The sequence below is a fragment of the Haliotis rufescens genome, unplaced genomic scaffold (genome assembly GCF_023055435.1).
Source record: "Haliotis rufescens isolate VD_foot unplaced genomic scaffold, xgHalRufe1.0.p SCAF_18, whole genome shotgun sequence".
Taxonomy (NCBI): domain Eukaryota; kingdom Metazoa; phylum Mollusca; class Gastropoda; order Lepetellida; family Haliotidae; genus Haliotis; species Haliotis rufescens.
In genome coordinates this window covers 1932705-1955708 of record NW_025963868.1, presented here as the reverse complement: position 1 = coordinate 1955708, position 23004 = coordinate 1932705, and the positions used below count along the sequence as shown (strand labels likewise).

Sequence of the window (23004 nt, the reverse complement as noted above, 5' to 3'; positions counted from 1 at the left end):
TCGAAATAGACATGGGCCCATAAGCCGGGGCGAACAACAAACCAACCAACCAGCATGCCAGTAAATACTCAAGGGCTCCCTAAGCTTTCTGGGGGCCTGTTATTCCTTCCCATCAACAAGTCTTAGCCAAAACATCCACACACAGCAAGTAGAAAAAGTTTGGCACTAGAATACAACCATGAAAGAATGATTGACTGATTGATTTCTCTCTGCAGGGTCCTCTCCACAAGCTGTGACATCTTTACCCTGCACACCGGCAACAGGTACTTGGATGGTGCGTCAACATTCACGGCCAGGGTTGAGACCAACAGTTGAATTCCAAGTTAGTAGCTATTGGTATTTTATCATCCCAAACTGGCATCCACAGGAAATATGAACCACATATCGCTTGGTTGAAAATGCATCACGATGATTTGGAGACCATTGTGAGGTCATCAGTTGCCATGACAACACAATCAAATGACGTCACTAATCTCTCCGCTGCAGATTTATAATTGTGAGGATGAGGGGCAGGCAGGGTTCCGGTAGAACGACGCGCAGAGAAGGACATGTCAGTCCGTCCAGGCGTGAACGGAATGTGGTACTTCCTGCTCGTCGCGAAAGTGTCAGAATCAAGAAAAAAATGTCCAGTAATTCATCTGAACCGAAAAAGGTTGACAAATTTATGGCTAAAAGTGTCAACCCAAAGTCAGCAAAGAAAAGGTTGACTGCTTCAACTTCTGGCATCAGGGGAGGTTCAGATGATGGACAAGAAGATGATCGTACTTTACATGCGAAACAAGATTCTGCCTCCGAGACGGGAAGTAGGGTTGTATGCCCTGACAAAGAAAAGACCAAGACAGAAAGTATTGATAAAACCCCTGATAAAGAGACCACGGTAAAGACAGAAAGTACTGATAAAACCCCTGACAAAGAGACCACGGTAAAGACAGAAAGTATTGATAAAACCCCTGATAAAGAGACCACGGTAAAGACAGAAAGTATGGATGAATCTCCTGATATTAAAGAGACCAACACAGGAATTATGGATAAATCGTCTGACAAAGAGACCACAATAAAGACAGAGAGTATGGATGAATCTCCTGATAAAGAAGAGACCAACACAGGAATTATGGATAAATCGTCTGACAAAGAGACCACGATAAAGACAGAAAGTATGGATGAAACTCCTGATATGAAAGAGACCAACACAGGAATTATTGATAAATCGTGTGATAATGAAGATACCAAGACCAAAACGGATAGTATGGATGAATACCCTTACAAAGAAGAGGCCAAGACAATGACAAGAACTATGGATGAATCTTCTGATAAAGAAGAGACCAACACAGGAATTATGGATGAAACCTTTGATGATGAAGATACCAAGACCAAAACGGAAAGTTTGGACAAATCCCCTAAAAATGAAGTGACCAAGACAGGCAGTAGAGTTGAATCCTCTGATAAACAGGAGGTGACAATGATGGCAGATGTGATGAAAGAGTCAGCTACTCCCCGGATGAACCCCCTGGACAAATGCGTGCATGGGAACCTGGTTTATCGGTGCGGCATTTGCTTCCGACTCATTGATGGACTGGATATGAAGGTTTCGAGTCTGAGACGGGGCTGGCACATGTGTACCATGTGTCACATGGGCTTCCGCGATCCAGTCATGCATCGGAGCCACTTTGTGAACTTCCACAAGATAGTTGCCCCGCCCTCGTACCAATGTCCGACCTGCGGTGCTCGTGTTGAGGATAACAGGATCAAGGAACACATGAAACTACATGAGGACAGAAGTGTTTCTCCCGGTCATCCGCATGTCCCTGGAATACGTCACAAATACTCTAGTAAAAATTCAGCAATGTCGTCTACTTCTGTTGAGTTGTCAAAACTCAGGAACCAGATGCACACAGGAACTGCAACAATATCAGCAAGAGAAAAGTCGACTGGAGTGACTTCGGATTGCATCAAGGAACATTTGGCACAGGGAGAGGAGGATGGTTCAAGTTCACAGGACCCCTGCCAGGATGCTTCCTCGGAATGTAAGGAAGTGATGCCTGGAGCCATACTGTGCCACATATGTGGAGATAACATTGAAAATATAGGTTTTGAGGAGCACACTAGAATGCACGATAAAGAGACCACACAAGTTCAAATTACGCAACTTTGCCACTTATGCGGAACTGATGTTGCTCGTGATGCTCTGGAGAAGCATATGGACCTTCACAAGAATCCTCCTCCAACGAAAAGCGATGATATTTCTCGTAAACCCACACATAAAAGAAAATGTGATGATGACGAGGTACCTGTTACAATTCCAAAAGTCATTCCACGCAATGCGCTTGAGAGGGAGCACCATGAGTTGCCGAAATATGTCCCGAAGCCTGTGCCGGACAACGTGGCTGGAGAGGGCTGCTGCTACAACAAGAAGGACCCGGCTGAGAATGCAGACCACAGGCTCTTCAATAAAATGTGTGCTTGGCACATGTGCGATGTGTGCAACATGGGTTTTCGTGGACACTGGTGGTACAAGGAGCACCTGCTGAAAGTCCACAACATTTCGAAGCCAAGCACAAGTTTCTGTCCAACGTGTGGGAGGAATGTTGGAAGTGAGGACATGGAGATGCATGTGAAAGCTCACGAACGGGATGAGACCTATGTTGAGAATGATTCCGGTTTAGTGGATGATAAGAGGTTCCCTTGTTCGAACTGCTCCGAATCCTTCTCCACGTTTTCTGTGTTCAGGAATCACATTAAGGAACATAACCAGGTTGTGTTGGTGAAACAGGTGGACCTGGACTTCCACCTGTGTAGCGTGTGTGGCTCCCATGTGTTGGGGGAGGACAGTCTCGCTGCTCATGCTAGTTTCCACCAAGCTGTTGAATCGCCCAATGATTGCTGTACATCCTTGTTCCGCTGTAAGATCTGTAGCATCACGTTTGACAGCAATGGACGGTTCATACAACACATGGAAACGTGGCATCTGAAGCAATTTAATTTCAACATAACCAACAAACTGCATTTTGACAAATATGCTGTCACAGTTTACAAGTGTGTATGCTCTTCTATATTCCTTGACTTTCTGGATTACAAGAGGCATGTTAAGAAGAAACACCCTGATGTTCTGGAAGAACGGACCCCGATGGAGCACACGGACATCAAGGTAGAAGGTATGATACTTGGTGAGGCTTTGGGGCAGAAAAGCAAGCTAATGCATACCACCACACAGACCAACCACCCTGATATTGATTTGAGAACACCTGCAAATAAGGTATTTATCCTGAATAAGCAAACAACAGAAATGACTCAAACATGTAGAAACAGACGTTCAGTACCTGGGCGGATCAGCTCAGATGGTGAAGTCCGTTCAAAAGAGAGCCACCCTGAACATCAAGATAAGGGGGCAAGTATAGGTCCATGCCACTCACAACATGAACTTGAGGGGGTCTGTTCTAGTGAGAGCCGCTCTAACTATGAACAAGGGAGGGTTGGTTCAATTGAGAGCCAATCTGAAGATGGAGACAGGGCCAGCTATCTGGTGCTGGTGCAGTTGCCTGAGGCTGGTGACAGTTTTGGAGAAAAGATTCAGGAAGAAAGTAAGAGAGATTGCAAGTCTGTGGGGGATGATGATGATGGAATGAATGACAACAAGGAGTCCACCTCATCTTCTCCTGTAGAGATGAACTGTACAATGCATGGCATGACGCAAATGTGTTTAAAGTCAGAAACCAATGCTGCTGGAAAAGATAATGCCATGAATCTCGTCCTCAGCATACCCAATAGGTCTGAGTTCTGCTCTGCTACGGAGGCAAGCAATATACAATACGTAGTGGGGCGTGATTCTTCCTTCAGAGTTGTTAGGAAACAATCTGGAAGATCAGAGAGTAATCATGGTATTTATAAACAAATTATGAACCATGGCACCAAAGGACATGACCCTGAAGTCAAGGTTGGCAAGGAACAGGTTGGGAATAGACATTCCACTCCTGACAGTAGCATTGTTGGAGTCGAGCCTAAAGAGCGTGGTGGTATGCAGGATATTGTGATCTCAACGAGTGGAGTGAATGTGTCCGGGGCAACAAGTAGCATCGATCCTTCCGGCATGAAGGTCACGCGATGTGACAAGGAGGGAGCCATGATTAAGATATCTGTCAAGGGACTTGAAGGTTACTGCTTTTGCACACAGTGTGGAAGAATATTTGGAAATGAAAAGGATTTTGTCAGTCACTGTAAGGCTACAATGACCCATAAAATAAAAACAGTGTATCGCAAGAATGTTAGCAAGCAGAATCAGTTTCACCATAACCGTGATGTCTCCTTGAATCTCTGCTCCTGTGGAAAGCTATTGGTTGGGCAGGTGGAACTGAACAGACATCTGCAGACATACAACGGACCGGTAGTAGTAGCGAGTTCTTACAGTTCAAGGCACTTGATGTGTGACTGTGGCACTCAGACCGGAGATGATGCCAGGTCATTTCCAGGTCACATCCCTTCAGACAGGCATCTGCCCTGGAGGAATATCAGACAGTTTGACAAGGGTGTCATGGTTGACCAACGGGACATAAAGGTCACTGTAGCTCTCAATTTGGATCCAAAGACTAGGGAGAAGGACCAGGCACTATGCACACAATTTGATGTAAATATGGCCAACAATGTACAATATGTGGTAGAGCAAGATTCTTCCTTCAGAGTTGCTCAAAAACAATCTAGAAAATCGGAGGGTAAACATGGTCAAAATGAACAATTATTCAACCATGGAATAAAAGGAAACGTATGTGACCTTGACATGGAGGACGCTTACTTTAGAGCAATGATCGACAAGGAGCTGGTTGGTGATAGACATTCCACTCCAGACAGTAGCATTGTTGGAGTCGCGCCTGTAGAGCGTGGTGGTGGGCAGGATGTTGTGATGTCCACGAGTGGAATGAGCGTGTCCGGGGCAGCAAGTAGCATCGATCCTTCCAGCATGAAGGTCACACGATGTGACAAGGAAGGAGCCATGATTAAGATATCTGTGCAGGGACTTGAAGGCCACTGCTCCTGCACACTATGTGGAAGAATATTTGGAAATGAAAACGATTTTATCAGCCACTGTAAGGTTACAATGACCCATAAGATATTAAAAACAGTGCACCGCAAAAATCTGTCCAAAGAAAATCTGTTTCACCGTTATTTATCAGAAGTGGACAAAGTTGGACAAGGCAATGTTAACATGGGGAAAAAACAGTCAGGTGAGGACAGGCGTGAGAGCATCTGTAGCAGTAACACTGATGTACTGAAGAGTATAGGTGGCGCTGATGTCTCCCTGAATCTCTGCTCATGTGGGAAGCTATTGGTTGGGCAGGAGGACCTGGACAGACATCTGCAGACATACAAGGGACCGGATGTCGTAGCGAGTTCACACAGTTCAAGGCACTTGATGTGTGACTGTGGAACACAGTCTGGAGATGATGCCAGGTCATGTCAAGGTCACATACCTTCAGACAGGCTTCGGGACTGGAGGAATATCAGACAGATTGACAAGTGTGTTATGGCCGACGAACAGGACATCGATGTTTCTTTAGCTCTCAATTTTGATCAATTGACCGTGATGAAGGAATGGGCTCTATGTAAGACTTTTGATGAAAATATGGCCGACAATGTACAATATGTTGTGGAACTTGATTCTTCCTTCAGAATTGTTCGAAAACAATCGGGAAAATTGGAGGCTAAGTATGGTAGTTATGAACAACTCATAACCTGTGGCACAAAGGAAGGCAGATGTGACCTTGACATGCAAGATGCTATTTGTAGAGCAATGATTGACAAGGAGCTGGTTGGTGATAGACATTCCACTCCAGACAGTAGCGATGTTGGAGTCGCGCCTGTAGATCGTGTCGGTGGGCAGGATATTGTGATGTCCATGAGTGGAGTGAATATGTCCGGGGCAACAAGTAGCATCGATCCTTCCATGATGAAGGTCACACGCTGTGACAAGGAGGAAGCCATGATCAAGATAGCTGTGCAGGGACTAGAAGGCTACTGTTCCTGCATACAGTGTGGAAGAATATTTAGAAATGAAAATGATTTTGTCAGTCACTGTAAGGTTACGATGGTCCACACAATATTAAAATCAGTGTATCGCAAGAATCTTTCCAAGGAAAGTCTGTTTAACCAATACTTATCTGAAGAGGATGACATCGGACAGAGAAATATTAACATGGAGAACATAGAGTCAGGTGAAATCAAGGAGGGTACCTGCAGCAGTGATTCTGAAATGGTGGATGGCACAGGTGGATCTGATGTCTGCCTGAATCTCTGCTCCTGTGGGAAGTTGTTGGTTGGGCAGGAGGACCTGGACAGACATCTGAGGACATATCGCGGACCGGATGTAGTTGGGAGTTCACACAAGTTGAGGTGCTTGATGTGTGACTGTGGCACTCAGACCGGTGATGATGCCAGGGCTTGTCAAAATCACATGTCATCAAGCAGGTGTCAGGATTGGAGGAATATCAGACAGTTTGATAAGGGTGTTATGGTTGGCGAACAGGACATTAATGTCACTTCGCCTCCTGTCGTTAATGCAAATATAGACATTTTTGTTTCTGTGGTTGGAAATGGTGAAAGTGACCCTAAAAAAATCATGATTTATAAGACAAACAGCACTGGAGAAAATGGACCAACTGTTTCAAATTGCACTAAAGAAAAAGGTCTCAGTGTTTCAAACAGCAGTGGGGAAAAAAGAAGTGTTTCAAACAGCAGTGGGAAAAAAAGAAGGGTTTCAAACAGCAGTGAGGAAAATGGACCTGGTGTTTCAAACAGCAGTGGGGAAAATGGACCTGGTGTTTCTAACAGCAGCAGGGAAAATAGACCTGGTGTTTCAAACAGTAGTGGGGAAAATAGACCTGGTGTTTCAAACAGCAGTGGGGAAAATGGACCTGGTGTTTCTAACAGCAGTGGGAAAAATGAACTAACTGTTACAAACAGCAGTGGGGAAAATGGACCTGGTGTTACAAATAGCAGTGGGGAAAATGGACCTGGTGTTTCTAACAGCAGCGGGGAAAATAGACCTGGTGTTTCAAACAGTAGTGGGGAAAATAGACCTGGTGTTTCAAACAGCAGTGGGGAAAATGGACCTGGTGTTTCTAACAGCAGTGGGAAAAATGAACTAACTGTTACAAACAGCAGTGGGGAAAATGGACCTGGTGTTACAAATAGCAGTGGGGAAAATGGACCTGGTGTTTCAAACAGCAGTGGGGAAAATGGTATCCTGTGTGACAGTAGTAGAGGTGGTGAGTTGATGCCTGAAGAAGTGAAGCAGGAAGGCTCAGCCAGTGTTATAAGTGGTGTAAGTTTAAGTCAATCTCTCCTGACCACGGATGACAAGACACAGCAGAAGTGTTGGAGTGCTGGAACCAGCACGACATCCTCCTCCACCACAGCAGGCATGGTGGAGGTCCACGTGTGTTCCCTGTGCCGCAGTGTCTTCCTGCAGAAGGAGGATATGCTTCAACACCTCAGCCAACACAAGTCCTACATCTGTCAGTGCTCGGTCCTCTTCCTGGACTTCGCGTCCTACATGTGCCACGCCCAGGCCAAACACAAGATGGCTGTTTCGGACAAAAGCCCTGTGTTGGTCAACCTTCTCGGACACATGCCTCAGATCTCTCCCACAACAAAGGAGGAGGATAAAATGATTGTTGATAATTTTATAAGCAAGAACTTCATGTCAACTCAGTCCCGCTCTGAGGAAACGCTTGTTCAGGGTGTGGAAGCCAAGGGTTATTTCACATGTGAATGTTACGAGATATTTGCATCAGAATCTGCGTACCATCAGCACTTGAAGCAAGTTGTTTCGAAAGGGAAACATGGCAGGCAGAAGGTGGAAAAGTGGCACCATTGTTCCATTTGTCCGATGGCTTTTGCCACCAAGTTTGATTTGGGACTACATCAGAAAACAGAACATAGGAAAAAAATGCCGATGCAGATAAGTTCTCAGTCCAATGATGCGAAGATGAAGGTTGAGAAAACGTCAGCCAAGGCCAGGTGTGGGGACTGTGGGATCAACTTCGACAGCGTGGCGGGACTGCAGGTGCACAAGCTGCTGTATCAGGGGACGTTCAAATGTACACATCGCCAAGACCAAGTCCGCGCGGAAATGTTGAGGGTAAGATGAGTGTTGTCGGCCATGTTTTGGATGTTAGCATGGAAGTTTGCTGTCATGAATAAGGTGGGTGGGTGGTTTTGGTGGTTTTGCTAATTAATGAAGGTGATTTTGTAACTGGGAGTTCTCTGTCAACCGCTAGACTTAGTTTCATGAATCAGGTTGGTGGTTTTGCTTATTGTTTTTGCATCTACCGTATTTGCCGTAATAAGCGCCCCGCTCTAATAAGTCTATATATGTCGTGTATTACGCATAGACTTTTCTTTTGTATTATTTCAGACTGTCAGCATAAACCACAAAATTTACGATCTTTCCACCAAAATGTTATTCCAATAAGAGCCCCCTATTTGTAATTTTGAGAGCTCCCTGGGTGTTTAGTATGTCGAATACGGTGTTTGAAAAGGATTTTGTAACTGGGAGTTCTCTGTCAACCGCTAGACTTAGTTTCATGAATAAGGTGGTTTTGGTGGTTTTGGCATCAATTTGAAAAGGATTTTGTAACTGGGAGTTTTTCAATTTGTCGGGGGTGCTTATTACGGCATTATGTTTTCACTGTGTTAATTTAGGTTAGCTTGTAAAATCTGGATTATTTTAATTTTGACTGAACCTTTGATGGAGTCCAATCTGAAAATTTAATAGTTTTGCCGTTTTTGAGTCTTCGGCAGATGTGTTTCAATGAAAATAATTGTACAGGAATGTATTTTAGAAACGGTTGGCAGATTGATGGCATTATCACCCTTGTCTACCTGCGTGGGTGGCCCAGAGGTCTAAGGCACCTCATTTGGCTGTGAAGAGTTGGGTCCAGATATATATGGAAAGCTCTTGGAAATTTGCCTTGAATAGTACGAATCAAATAAATCAAAACCACCAAAATATTGACTTTATGCGTTTGAAAAAATCTAAATTTTTGGTGATTTTTAACTACCACTATCCCCTTATGCTTCAAGACCAGATATCTAGGGCCTGTAGTTTAAAATTTGTAGGGGTCCTCAAATGACCCGAATTGGCACGTAGATTTACCCTTGGGCCCATAGTTTCAAATTTGTATGGGTCCTCAAATGACCCGAATTGGCACGTAGATTTCGCCTTGGTCCCGTAGTTTAAAATTTGTATGGGTCCTCAAATGACCCGAATTGGCACGTAGAATCGCCTCGGGCCTGTAGTTTCAAATTTGTATGGGTCCTTGAATGACCCGAATGGCAGATAGAATCGTCTCGGGCCTGTAGTTTCAAATTTGTATGGGTCCATGAATGACCCGAATGGCAGGTAGATTTCGTCTCGGGCCCGTAGTTTCAAATTTGTATGGGTCCATGAATGACCCGAATGGCAGGTAGAATCGTCTCGGGCCTGTAGTTTCAAATTTGTAGGGGTCCTTGAATGACCCAAATGGCAGGTAGAATCGTCTCGGGCCTGTAGTTTCAAATTTGTATGGGTCCATGAATGACCCGAATGGCAGGTAGATTTCGTCTCGGGCCCGTAGTTTCAAATTTGTATGGGTCCATGAATGACCCGAATGGCAGGTAGAATCGTCTCGGGCCTGTAGTTTCAAATTTGTAGGGGTCCTTGAATGACCCGAATGGCAGGTAGATTTCGTCTCAGGCCCGTAGTTTCAAATTTGTATGGGTCCATGAATGACCCGAATGGCAGTTTGATTTCGTCTCGGGCCCGTAGTTTCAAATTTGTATGGGTCCATGAATGACCCGAATGGCAGGTAGAATCGTCTCGGGCCTGTAGTTTCAAATTTGTATGGGTCCTTGAATGACCCGAATGGCAGGTAGAATCGTCTCGGGCCCGTAGTTTCAAATTTGTATGGGTCCATGAATGACCCGAATGGCAGGTAGATTTCGTCTCGGGCCCGTAGTTTCAAATTTGTATGGGTCCATGAATGACCCGAATGGCAGGTAGAATCGTCTCGGGCCCGTAGTTTCAAATTTGTATGGGTCCTTGAATGACCCGAATGGCAGGTAGAATCGTCTCGGGCCTGTAGTTTCAAATTTGTATGGGTCCATGAATGACCCGAATGGCAGGTAGATTTCGTCTCGGGCCCGTAGTTTCAAATTTGTATGGGTCCATGAATGACCCGAATGGCAGGTAGATTTCGTCTCGGGCCCGTAGTTTCAAATTTGTATGGGTCCATGAATGACCCGAATGGCAGATAGATTTCGTCTCGGGCCCGTAGTTTCAAATTTGTATGGGTCCATGAATGACCCGAATGGCAGGTAGATTTCGTCTCGGGCCCGTAGTTTCAAATTTGTATGGGTCCATGAATGACCCGAATGGCAGGTAGATTTCGTCTCGGGCCCGTAGTTTCAAATTTGTATGGGTCCATGAATGACCCGAATGGCAGGTAGATTTCGTCTCGGGCCCGTAGTTTCAAATTTGTAGGGGTCAATGAATGACCCGAATGGCAGGTAGAATCGTCTCGGGCCCGTAGTTTCAAATTTGTATGGGTCCATGAATGACCCGAATGGCAGGTAGAATCGTCTCGGGCCTGAGTGGGTGTTCATATGAGAAACATGGACATGTTTTTCATGGCTACTTTCTGGAGCACATGCAAATTCATTATTGATGTTATTTGTTGATGTTTTAATAGACATATATGTTGTGATGTTTGTTTCATTTGCAAACTGAAATATTGTAGACAAAAGTCAACAGTTATTTGCTTTTGACTTCTCTCGTTTTCTGAAAGTTTCTTTGTTGTATCATCCCTGGTTATATAGTCTTCATTACCATGGTTACCTTAGCTACCTTGACAACATAGGGACAACATTCTGAATAAACTCTTGATATTTCATGTGGATTTTGTCATCATTTTGAATCGGCAACACAATACAAATTTTCATACTTTTGTAGTGATTAGCTGATGTAACCATGCTCTTGTTTCAAGTGCTATAGTGGAGTGATTGTGTCAAGAAAGATGCAGTTATTTTGACCAAGATTAAATACATTTTTGAAGATGGTAAACTTTTTTGAAAATGGTAAACTTAAGGATCTTTTCAGTGTTAAGAATCATGTGAACAGTCTCGCTGACTCGTCTTCAGTATTTCAGTTTGAATAAACTACGTGACAGCGATACATCTTCCTGTTAATGACGATAGTCAACTTTGTATTCAGGGAAAGCTTTTGGACCGAGGAATCGCCTTCAGCACTAGAGTGGACAAGGCTGGTGCATGGGTAGGTAAACAGGCATTTACCTTGCGCTGTCTGTGTTCAAGTCTCGCAGCCTCAGTTATCATTTGGGGGCTTGAACATGGATGCTCGAGGCTGTAATAGGTGTCATCTTCCAGAGCTCCAGGGGCGGTCGGGTAGCCTAGTGGTTAAAGCGTTCGCTCGTCACGCAGAAGACCCGGGTTCCATTCCCGACATGGGTACAATGTGTGAAGACCATTTCTGATGTCCCCCGCCGTGATATTGCTGGAATATTGCTAAAAGCGGCGTAAAACCATACTCACTCACTCACTCCAGAGCTCCAGATAACATTTTGAGCCATTGAGATTTTACTCCAGGGTTTCTATTTTAATTGGGTCATTACATTTTTCATTGGGTAACCAATATTTTTTCACTCATCTTTTCATCAACATGATCAATCTATTGGGTATTTCCCAAAATTAGTGAACATTTTAAGATTTAAAAAAAATATGAAATAATGTTTTAGATGTAAATATTAGATGTTCTAAATAAATAGGCTTGATCCGGAAAGTAAATTAGCTCGTAATTGTGTTTTGGAAAACAGCTCCTTTGTACGCATGCTGAAAAAGCTTCATTGGGAATTTACGAGTGCTGTTTTTATACATTTGAGTTTTTCCTTTAATGCATGTGTTTCTTCACGCAAGTTAATTGAAAGTAATTGGGTTTTGACTATTTTTGGGGGTTATTTTACGCAAATACGCTGCTTATCTGTAGCTCTGATCTTTGCTTGTTTTGAGAGGGGTGGTGGAATAGCCCAGTGGTTAATGCATTAGCTCATGACACTAAAGGCTGGGTTCCCATGTGGGTACAATGTGTGAAGCCAATTTTGTGTGTTCCCCGCAGTGATATGGCTAGAATATTGCTAAAAGTGGCTCAAAACACTCTCATCCAGGGACCTAAAAAAGTTGCAATTTTGACTAATGTGATTTGATGTGATTAACATGTTATCTGACAAGAAAATACGAAGATCCTGTTTGTATTTTACTGATCCCTTGTGTCAAGAGTTGAAGATGCATACAAATTGTTTGTTTGTTTGTTTGTTTGTTGTTTAATGCGGCACCCAGCGTATCGTATTGACCGTTACTAAGCATCCCCTGTTGTCTAGTGGGACGGTAGGATGGCCTAGTGGTTAAAGCGTTCGTTTGTCATGCTGTAGTCCAGGGTTTGATTCCCGACATGGGTACATTGTTTGAAGCCCATTGCTGGAATATTGCTAAAAGAGGCATTAAACAATACTCATAGACTCACCTCTTTTTTCCAAATGTTTCAAGGAGGTGATATCATTAGATGTGTCCAGAAACTTTCAGCCTGTTACAGATGGAATTAAAATGTCAGATCAGCCGATAGCACTCTAGTGCCTGAGTCTTTTTTCACTAGTCCTCAGAATCTGTTGCTAGTCCTGCTTGAATAACACAAAAATGTTTGCTTTGTTTACATTTTCTGTCAGTTTTATTCTGTTCCATAAACGGTCAATGGACATATTGCAAAAATGAAACATTGAGAACCGGTTCAGAATTACAGCCCTCGTTAGTTGTGAATACCATTAATTGTCTCGAGCTTGCAGACTGGTGGGAATTTCGAAGATTGTGTTTATGGTATAAACAGTCTGTAGTATTTAATAGTTGTAACCAAATGAGCTTTGAGTACTTTTGTTTTGGCAAGTTAATGTACTCAGCATTTAGTCATGTATTGTCTCCAATAAGAGTTCTCACATGTACATTTTTTGTCATGGAATTTTGCGAGTAGTTCTATTTTGGATTTATCAACCACTATATTGTAATTATTATAAAAACTTTGTTAGAATGGTGAAAAACTTTTAAGTATTTGAAAAGAAATGACCTGGCAGTTGTTCAGGTCATATCCTCTCACTTATTCAGGTAATATCTCTCGGTTATTCAGGTCATATATCTCGGTTATTCAGGTCATATATCTCAGTTATTCAGGTAATATCCTCTCAGTTATTCAGGTCATATCCTCTCACTTATTCAGGTCATATCTCTCGGTCATTCAGGTCATATATCTCAGTTATTCAGGTAATATCCTCTCAGTTATTCAGGTCATATCCTCTCACTTATTCAGGTCATATCTCTCGGTCATTCAGGTCATATATCTCGGTTATTCAGGTCATATATCTCAGTTATTCAGGTAATATCTCTCGGTTATTAAGGGTCATATCATCTCAGTTATTAAGGTCATATCCTCTCGGTTATTCAGGTCATATCTTCTCAGTTATTCAGGTCATATCCTCTCGGTTATTCAGGTCATATCCTCTCAGTTATTCAGGTCATATCTCTCAGTTATTCAGGTCATATCCTCTCAGTTATTCAGGTCATATCCTCTCAGTTATTCAGGTCATATCTCTCCGTTATTCAGGTCATATCCTCTAAGTTATTCAGGTCATATCCTCTCAGTTATTCAGGTCAAAGTCTCTCAGTTATTCCGGTCATAGCCTCTCAGTTATTCAGGTCATATCCTCTCAGTTATTCAGGTCAAAGTCTCTCAGTTATTCAGGTCATATCTCTCGGTTATTCAGGTCATATCTCTCGGTTATTTAGGTCATATCTTCTCAGTTATTCAGGTCATATCCTCTCAGTTATTCAGGTCATATCCTCTCAGTTATTCAGGTCATATCTCCTCAGTTGTTCAGGTCATATATCTCGGTTATTCACGTCATATCTCTTGGTTATTCAGGTCATATCCTCTCAGTTATTCAGGTCATATCTCTCGGTTATTTAAGTCACATCTTCTCAGTTATTCAGGTCATATCCTCTCAGTTATTCCGGTCATATCTCTCGGTTATTGAGGTCATATCTCGGTTATTCAGGTCATATCCTCTCAGTTATTCAGGTCATATCCTCTCGGTTATTCAGGTCATATCTCTCGATTATTCAGGTCATATCCTCTCGGTTATTCAGGTCATATCCTCTCGGTTATTCAGGTCATATCTCTCGGTTATTCAGGTCATATCTTCTCAGTTATTCAGGTCATATCCTCTCAGTTATTCAGGTCATATCATCTCAGTTATTCAGGTCATATCTTCTCAGTTATTCAGGTCATATCTCTCAGTTATTCAGGCCATAGACTCTCAGTTATTCAGGTCATATCTCTCGGTTATTCAGGTAATATCTCTCGGTTATTCAGGTCATATCTCTCGGTCATTCAGGTCGTATCTCTCGGTTATTCAGGTCATATCTTCTCAGTTATTCAGGTCATATCCTCTCAGTTATTCAGGTCATAGCTCTGTTATTCAGGTCATAGCCTCTCAGTTATTCAGGTCATATCCTCAGTTATTCAGGTCATAGCCTCTCAGTTATTCAGGTCAAAGTCTCTCAGTTATTCAGGTCATATCACTCATTTATTCAGGTCATAGCCTCAGTTATTCAGGTCATAGCCTCTCAGTTATTCAGGTCATATCACTCAGTTATTCAGGTCATATCTAATCAGTTATTCAGGTCATATCCTCTCAGTTATTCAGGTCATAGCCTCTCAGTTATTCGGGTCAAAGCCTCTCAGTTATTCAGGTCATATCTCAGTTATTCAGGTCATAGTCTCTCAGTTATTCAGGTCATAACCTCTCAGTTATTCGGGTCAAAGCCTCTCAGTTATTCAGGTCATATCTCAGTTATTCAGGTCATAGTCTCTCAGTTATTCGGGTCAAAGCCTCTCAGTTATTCAGGTCATATCTCTCAGTTATTCAGGACAAAGCCTTTCAGTTATTCAGGTCATATCCACTCAGTTATTCAGGTCATATCCACTCAGTTATTCAGGTCATATTGCCTGAGGACTGACAGTTTTTCCTCTAATGGATTTGGATTGTATGTTTCAGGTAAGCAAGGACCGCGCTATGTTGGCGTCTAAGAGCGACAGTCAAGCTGTTGGAATGGTAAGAATGGGGATGGTGGGTCAGTGGAAGGAGTGTTTGCTTTAAGTCTGGGTTTAGTCTAGACTTGAATCTCAGCTGGATTCTGTCAACATGCTGTGCTTCAGTTGGATGAACATTTGAAACAGAAGAGACCTGCCATGGCCCGCATGAGTGAGTGAGTGAGTGAGTATGGTTTTACGCCGCTTTTAGCAATATTCCAGCAATATCACGGCGGGGGACACCAGAAATGGGCTTTAACCACCAGGCTACCCGACCGCCCCCGCCTGCATGAAGCCCTGCCTTGCTATATCAATCTCATCAAAATCAGATCAGTTCTCGCTGCCGCTAAACAAAGATCTGAGGACATCCCATTACGCTTTCTTGAGCTTTACGGCACTCGTTTCAATCTGGTGACTTTCATTTCAGACTACGCTTGAAAAATATGTTGATACAGTTCTCAATTAAAATTTTGAAATTTTTATTTCGAATATATGGTTGCGATTCTCTAGTGTCAGGATGATTCTCCCTTGTGAATTTGAACCCCTGCCAGTGTGTTTAATCCTATCCTATACTATACTGTAGAGTAAAACTCTCCTTGGGATAATATTTAGGTAGGATATAATCCTTGATTACACCGGTTTCAAGGGGTGTAATAATCCAGGTCTTATGATTTCTGATTTAATGTGATGGACAATTTTTTCAGCATGAAACGCTTTTGTTTTTTTCCAGAATGGACATTTCAAATTTGTATCCTTTTGTTTTGCAGGATATTCCCAATACGGAGGGTGAGGTGAGGACCGATTCAGGTGGACACAAAGCAGTGTCTGCTCCAGTCGAAAGTAATCGGAATCCTGGTTCAGCATCTGAAGTCAATATCACGACAAAAGTTGACACATGTGGGAAAACATCAGAGATCTATGTGATAGGCAGTGACGGTAACACCGTCATCAAGACAGAACCTGGGGCAGGAAACAGAGTCGTAGACAGTGATTCCTTCATCATTACAAGGAATGATGATGATGACGATGACGATGATGATGACATTGATGGCGATGATGATGTCGGTGACGATGGTGATTATGATGATGATGGAGGTGACGATGATGGTGACGATGATGGTGACGATGATGGTGACGATGATGGTGAAGGGGACCAGGAGGATGTCGGTGACCACGGACATGAAACCACGACGTCAGATCCAGGTAGTAATTGTGGTGTGAACCCATCTGAGATCATCGCGCCTGGTTTTGGCTTCGTGGGAAGTGACTCAACCGAATGGACAATGATGGTTCCCATGGTTACCATTAAGAAAGAACCAGAGGAAGGTATGGAGAGCCTGCAGTGCAGTCATCCCGCGTTAGGCGGTGTGGACACCGAGGACGATGCCGTCATGACGGACGTGAAAGTTGAGCCTGGGGAGGAAACAGAGGCAGAAAACGACCAGACTGGGAGTTGTGCTGATGTGGGTGGAGAAGCTACCGCGATGCTGGCAAAGGGTGGTGGGGACAGTGAAGATGAGGAGTTGGACAATGTACAGGTGAAGGAAGAACCTGTCAGTGATGAGGACTTGTCTCAGGCAGACGTTGGCAATATGGTGTACATCCACAAATCATCTCGGGATATATTTGATGAACATGACAAACAGCAACTGGAGGAAGGACATCCTGAGACCAAGGAGCAGCTTGTGATAAGTCCTGATTCTGTTAAAGAAAAGAGACCTCGTGGTGAAATACAACCACCAGGACAACAGCAAACTGTGACAAAGCAGAAATCAGTCAAACAGCAACTTGTGGAAAAACTGCAAATAATAAAACAGCAGAAAGAATTGGCAAAACTGCAACCAGTAAAACCACCGGCTGTGTCAAAACTGCGAACAGTAAAACAACAACTGTTAGCAAAACGGCAGTTAGCAAAACAACAGCGACTTGCAGGTAAGCACCAGCCAGTAAAAGAAGAGCCACCAATTGAACAACAACCTGAGGTAAAACAGCAACCAACAAAACAGCAAGCCAAAAAGGAACAACTATTCGCCCCAAAGCGACCATGGATTAAGATACAACCAAAACTCCAGCCTATGACAACACGGCTATCAGTGACCAACACACAACCCTTGATAGCAAAACACAAGCAGCCACTGATACAAATACAGACCCAGCCTCTGATAAAACTGCAACATGTTGCACAAGAGCAACCGGTGGTGAAACTGCAACAAGTGGCACAACAGCAGCCGGTGGTGAAACTGCAACAAGTGGCACAACAGCAACCAGTTGTGAAATTGAAAGCAGTTGCACAACAGCAACCAGTTGTGAAATTGAAAGCAGTTGCACAACAGCAACCAGTTGTGAAACTGCAACAAGTGGCACAACAGCAACCAGTGGTGAAACTGCAACAAGTGGCACAACAGCAAACGTTTGTGAAATTGAAAGCAGTTGCACAACAGCAACCAGTTGTGAAACTGCAACAAGTGGCACAACAGCAACCAGTTGTGAAACTGCAACAAGTGGCACAACAGCAACCGTTTGTGAAATTGAAAGCAGTTGCACAACAGCAACCAGTGGTGAAACTACAATCAGTGGCACAACAGCAAACAGGGACACAAAATCTTGTGTTTAAGCTTCATCCGGTGACACAAAAACAAGTGATGAAAGTTCAAACATCACCTCAACAGAAAGAGGTCACTCCTCTACAAGGGACACCTTCCCTGTATCGGTGTGGGATATGTGACAAAGCATTCGGTACCCCCGGAGCGCTCATCGTTCATGTGAAAACCCACTCCAAGAAGATCGATGAGTTAAACTGCTTCAGGTGTGGGAAGGTCTCTCCCACCTTGAAACAGGCTTTTGAACATATGAACACTCACGATGCCTGCTCTCTCGACAGACCGTACGGTTGTCCTGTTTGCAAGAAGACCTTTCAGCGTTCCTGGCATTTGTCAGGACATCTCCAGACACACAAGGGACTGCTGACACACGGGAACGTCACCATGTGTGCTATCTGTGGTTCCCAGTTCAAGCAGGCCTCAAGCCTGCGGAAACACATGCACTGTCATATGCGGGAGTCGGATAAGGGTTTGGTGGAGCTGGTGGACAAAGTGGACCCTGCGTTGATGCCAGTCGCAGAGAGTTACCCCTGTGAGAAGTGTGGCCTGGTTTTTCGTTCCAAGAATAGGAAGGCCGTCCATGTTCGTTATGTTCATAAACGAATGGCGCTGAACAAGTGCAAGCAGTGTGAGAAGACGTTCTACTCGCCGTCGGAGTTGGAGCGACACACAAGGACACACACAGGGGAGAAACCGTTTGGATGTGATCAATGCGGGAAGGCGTTCGCCCTTTCTACCACACTGAAGGATCACCTGAGATCCCACACAGGCGAACGACCTTTTAAATGTTCTATATGTTTGAAATCGTATTCTTCATCTTCGATACTTGGACGACACAAGCTCACCCATGTCGGTGAGCGCAAGTTCAAGTGTGACATCTGTGATAAGAGCTTTCTGTACTCCAACTCACTCACGGTGCACATGCGGACCCACACAGGGGACCGGCCCTTCTCCTGTAACATCTGCGGAAAGACGTTCACAGCGTCGTGTCACTACCGCGTTCACATGCGAATCCACACGGGGGAGAAGCCCTACAAGTGTATGTTCTGTGAGAGGCAGTTCAACAACTACGGCAGCCATTACCGCCACATCCGCACACACCCTGAGTGGAAGTCTACCGGGGAACAGGAGTCGGAGGACATTCCCGAGGTCTTAGAGGTCAAACAGGAGGTCACGTCTATCGACTCTTGTGATGAAAGTGACCTCGAGGGGAAGCTCCTTCCGTTTATGCTTTCATCTGCTCTGAAAACCAAATTATTGCAGACAAAGTCGGTACCAGATGAAAGAAAAGTTGAAGAAGCCAAACAGAATCCTGAAGCTGTATCACCATCTGCTCCAAGTACAGCAGTATCTGATGAATCAAGCCTTGTGTCTGGGACTGATGTGAAGAAGACCTCAGATTCAAAATCTAATATCGCCAGGAGTCCAGTCAAGAGCAATCTCTGTAGCGTTATCCTAAAGTCAAGTGAACCTCTAATGTCTGGTAGGGATGTTCGACCCTCACGCCAGCAACACATCCACACAGCAGCAGTTTATGCAAAGGTGATCAGGACCCAGGCGACCCCAGTGTCACCACCAGAGGTGGCACCAACAAGTATCAGAGAGAACTTGAAGCGACCCTTCGCGGGACCAACCACTTCTCCAGGTAAGAAGGTGAAGGTGACTGGCAAGAGGAGGAGGGAGGAGAAGGCGACGGGACCCATTCTGAACAGATCCCCATCCACATCCAGCATCATAGCCCAGATGCTGCAGTCTCAGACAGACAGTTGATATGGGGAATATGTGCCGTGGATGTAGGTAATACAGACTACTACTGGCAGTATGTTCTGTGTAACTTTGTGAAACAGTATTCCCAGACAGTTGATACAGGGAATATGTGCCGTGCATGTAGGTGATGTAGACTACTCCTGAGAATGTTCTATGGTACTTTGTAATACAGTTATCCACAGACAGTTGATACAGGGAATATGTGCCATGGATGTGGGTGATGTAGATTACTCCTGAGAATGTTCTATGGTACTTTGTAATACAGTTATCCACAGACAGTTGATACAGGGAATATGTGCCTTGGATGTAGGTGATGTAGACTACTCCTGAGAATGTTCTATGGTACTTTGTAATACAGTTATCCACAGACAGTTGATACAGCGAATATGTGCCATGGATGTGGGTGATGTAGATTACTCCTGAGAATGTTCTATGGTACTTTGTAATACAGTTATCCGCAGACAGTTGATACGGGGAATATGTGCCATGGATGTGGGTGATGTAGATTACTCCTGAGAATGTTCTATGGTACTTTGTAATACAGGTATTCCCAGACAGTTGATACGGGGAATATGTGCCATGGATGTGGGTGATGTAGATTACTCCTGAGAATGTTCTATGGTACTTTGTAATACAGGTATTCCCAGACAGTTGATACGGGGAATATGTGCCATGGATGTGGGTGATGTAGATTACTCCTGAGAATGTTCTATGGTACTTTGTAATACAGGTATTCCCAGACAGTTGATACGGGGAATATGTGCCAAGGATGTGGGTGATGTAGATTACTCCTGAGAATGTTCTATGGTACTTTGTAATACAGGTATTCCCAGACAGTTGATACGGGGAATATGTGCCGTGCATGTAGGTGATGTAGACTACTCCTGAGAATGTTCTATGGTATTTTGTAATACAGGTATTCCCAGACAGTTTATACAGGGAATATGTGCCGAGGATGTAGACTACTCCTGAGAATGTTCTATGGTACTTTGTAATACAGGTATTCCCAGACAGTTGATACGGGGAATATGTGCCGTGCATGTAGGTGATGTAGACTACTCCTGAGAATGTTCCAAGGTACTTTGTAATACAGTTATCCACAGACAGTTGATACAGGGAATATGTGCCGTGGATGTAGACTACTCCTGAGAATGTTTTATGGTACTTTGTAATACAGGTATTCCAAGACAGTTGATACAGGGAATATATGCCATGGATGGGGGTGACGTAGATTACTCCTGAGAATGTTCTATGGTACTTTGTAATACAGGTATTCCCAGACAGTTTATACAGGGAATATGTGCCGTGGATGTAGACTACTCCTGAGAATGTTCTATGGTACTTTGTAATACAGGTATTCCCAGACAGTTTATACAGGGAATATGTGCCGTGGATGTAGACTACTCCTGAGAATGTTCTATGGTACTTTGTAATACAGGTATTCCCAGACAGTTTATACAGGGAATATGTGCCGTGGATGTAGACTACTCCTGAGAATGTTCTATGGTACTTTGTAATACAGGTATTCCCAGACAGTTTATACAGGGAATATGTGCCGTGGATGTAGACTACTCCTGAGAATGTTCTATGGTACTTTGTAATACAGGTATTCCCAGACAGTTTATACAGGGAATATGTGCCGTGGATGTAGACTACTCCTGAGAATGTTCTATGGTACTTTGTAATACAGGTATTCCCAGACAGTTGATACGGGGAATATGTGATGTGGATGTTGGTGATATAGACTACTTTGTGTTCTGTGCAACTTTGTGAAACAATATGACTCAACTCTGGGACTATGTACGGTGGAACTGTGTAATATTGTAGACCACAGTCAGACACTTGTTTGTTCAGTGTTCCGCAGCATGTTCCACTGAAGTATGTGAAATACATACAGTGTAATATTGCACACCATGACCTCTGACAGACATTTCATGTATGGAGCACATAAGTAATACATATGTATAACTCAACTTTTGATAGGGTTACTGAGATATTTCATGTCATTACAAGCCTCAGATGAAGACAGTTTGTGGAAAAGTGTAGCTTCTTTGGGTATCCTTGACAGCAGTCATTAGTAGCATTCACATGGTCATCTGTTTCTCTTTGGGGGGCGGTCGGGTAGCCTAGTGGTTAAAACGTTCGCTCGTCACGCCGAAGACCAGGGTTCGATTCCCAACAAGGGTACAGTGTGTGAAGCCCATTTCTGTGTCCCCCGCCGTGATATTGCTGGAATATTGCTAAAAGCTGCGTAAAACCAAACTCACTCACTCACTGTTTCTCTTTGGCTGCTTTTATTATCTTGTTTATATAGATTTTATAGATATAGTTAAACAGATTTTGTAGCGTTAAACTTGGATCCTACATATAGTCTCAGTATCATCCAAATAGTCCCTGGTGTGTCAGCACAATGTCCAGGGTTCTGGCTTCAATAAAGTGGTAAACGTTGATGATCAAGGCCCGACTGGTTATTGACATTTGAATATTTTTTGTGCACACTTCTCCCTTTTCTGTAGATCAATAACACCATCAAATATCACCATTAATATCTTTAATGAATCGAGGTTGCAAATTACAAGCTCAGAGTTACCTCCCTTCATAATATTTGACTCGTGGTTTTTAATTTCAGTACACTGTATTGATACTTTCACAGAATGAACTTTGTGGAAAAGTAACCTATCCGTTACTTAAGCTAGTGAAATTTGAAACTTTTAAGGATAGCTAGCCCACCTGGCCAACAATAGTTTGAGACTTTTTCACACACTGGTAGTGTATACAAATCCTTGATATCGTATTCGACGTAATAAGCGCCCAGGGCGCTCTCAGTATTATAGAAATAGGGGGCTCTTATTAGAATATTGTTTTGGTGAAAAAAAGAGAGTTGAAAGATAAGTTTCGTGGTTTATGCTGACAGCCTGAACTGTTTTATGCGACAGATATATTTTTCCAGAATTTAATTGCCCATAATTAAGGGTGCATATAACACACGAGTGCGTATTATATGCGAATAAATAAGTCTTTTGTACATTGATCAATCGGAAGGGGTGCTAATTGGGATTTTTCACTAGCCAATATATTAGCAAATATCGCCGTGGGCGCTTATTTGAGAGGGGTGCTTATTACGTGGAATACGGTATATTGATGATATGCCACACCATGTCAGCCATGTTCTTGCAAAATAGATACTGTAAATCTTGAAATTAATGCCTCTCCATATAAATATGACTGCTGACTCCTACCCAAAAATGCTGTGCAGTGAGGTTGCCTTATCGTTGATAGTCATTTGGGGGCCATTAGTGCGAAGTTTAGTTAATGCGAGCGAAGACTACTCGCATTTTTCACGATTTACAGTGATTAGTTTTGTTCAAATCACGAATGTTTGGTTTTTGTGTACAACTGGACATGTGCACGATGTTCAATGGACTCCACCTGTATTGAATGCATGTTGAGTGCGGCAGTATC

At 43.5% G+C, this 23004-nt stretch overlaps 1 protein-coding gene across 4 annotated transcripts in view; it reads left to right on the top strand.

The window, feature by feature from the left end:
* The window catches only part of LOC124120161, a 44058-nt gene extending 23365 nt beyond the window's left edge, over window positions 1-20693 (top strand). For 2 of the 4 annotated variants that reach the window (XM_048398114.1, XM_048398113.1), the window contains exons 2-5: window positions 216-8128; window positions 11240-11299; window positions 15141-15197; window positions 15943-20693. In XM_048398114.1, coding sequence (XP_048254071.1) covers window positions 503-8128; window positions 11240-11299; window positions 15141-15197; window positions 15943-19545 — 11346 coding nt within the window. In that variant the 5' untranslated portion in view covers window positions 216-502 and the 3' untranslated portion in view covers window positions 19546-20693. The remainder of the gene's footprint in view (window positions 1-215; window positions 8129-11239; window positions 11300-15140; window positions 15198-15942) is intronic. The other 2 variants (XM_048398115.1, XM_048398116.1) reach the window with 2 other exon arrangements.
* The last annotated feature ends 2311 nt before the right edge of the window (window positions 20694-23004 follow it).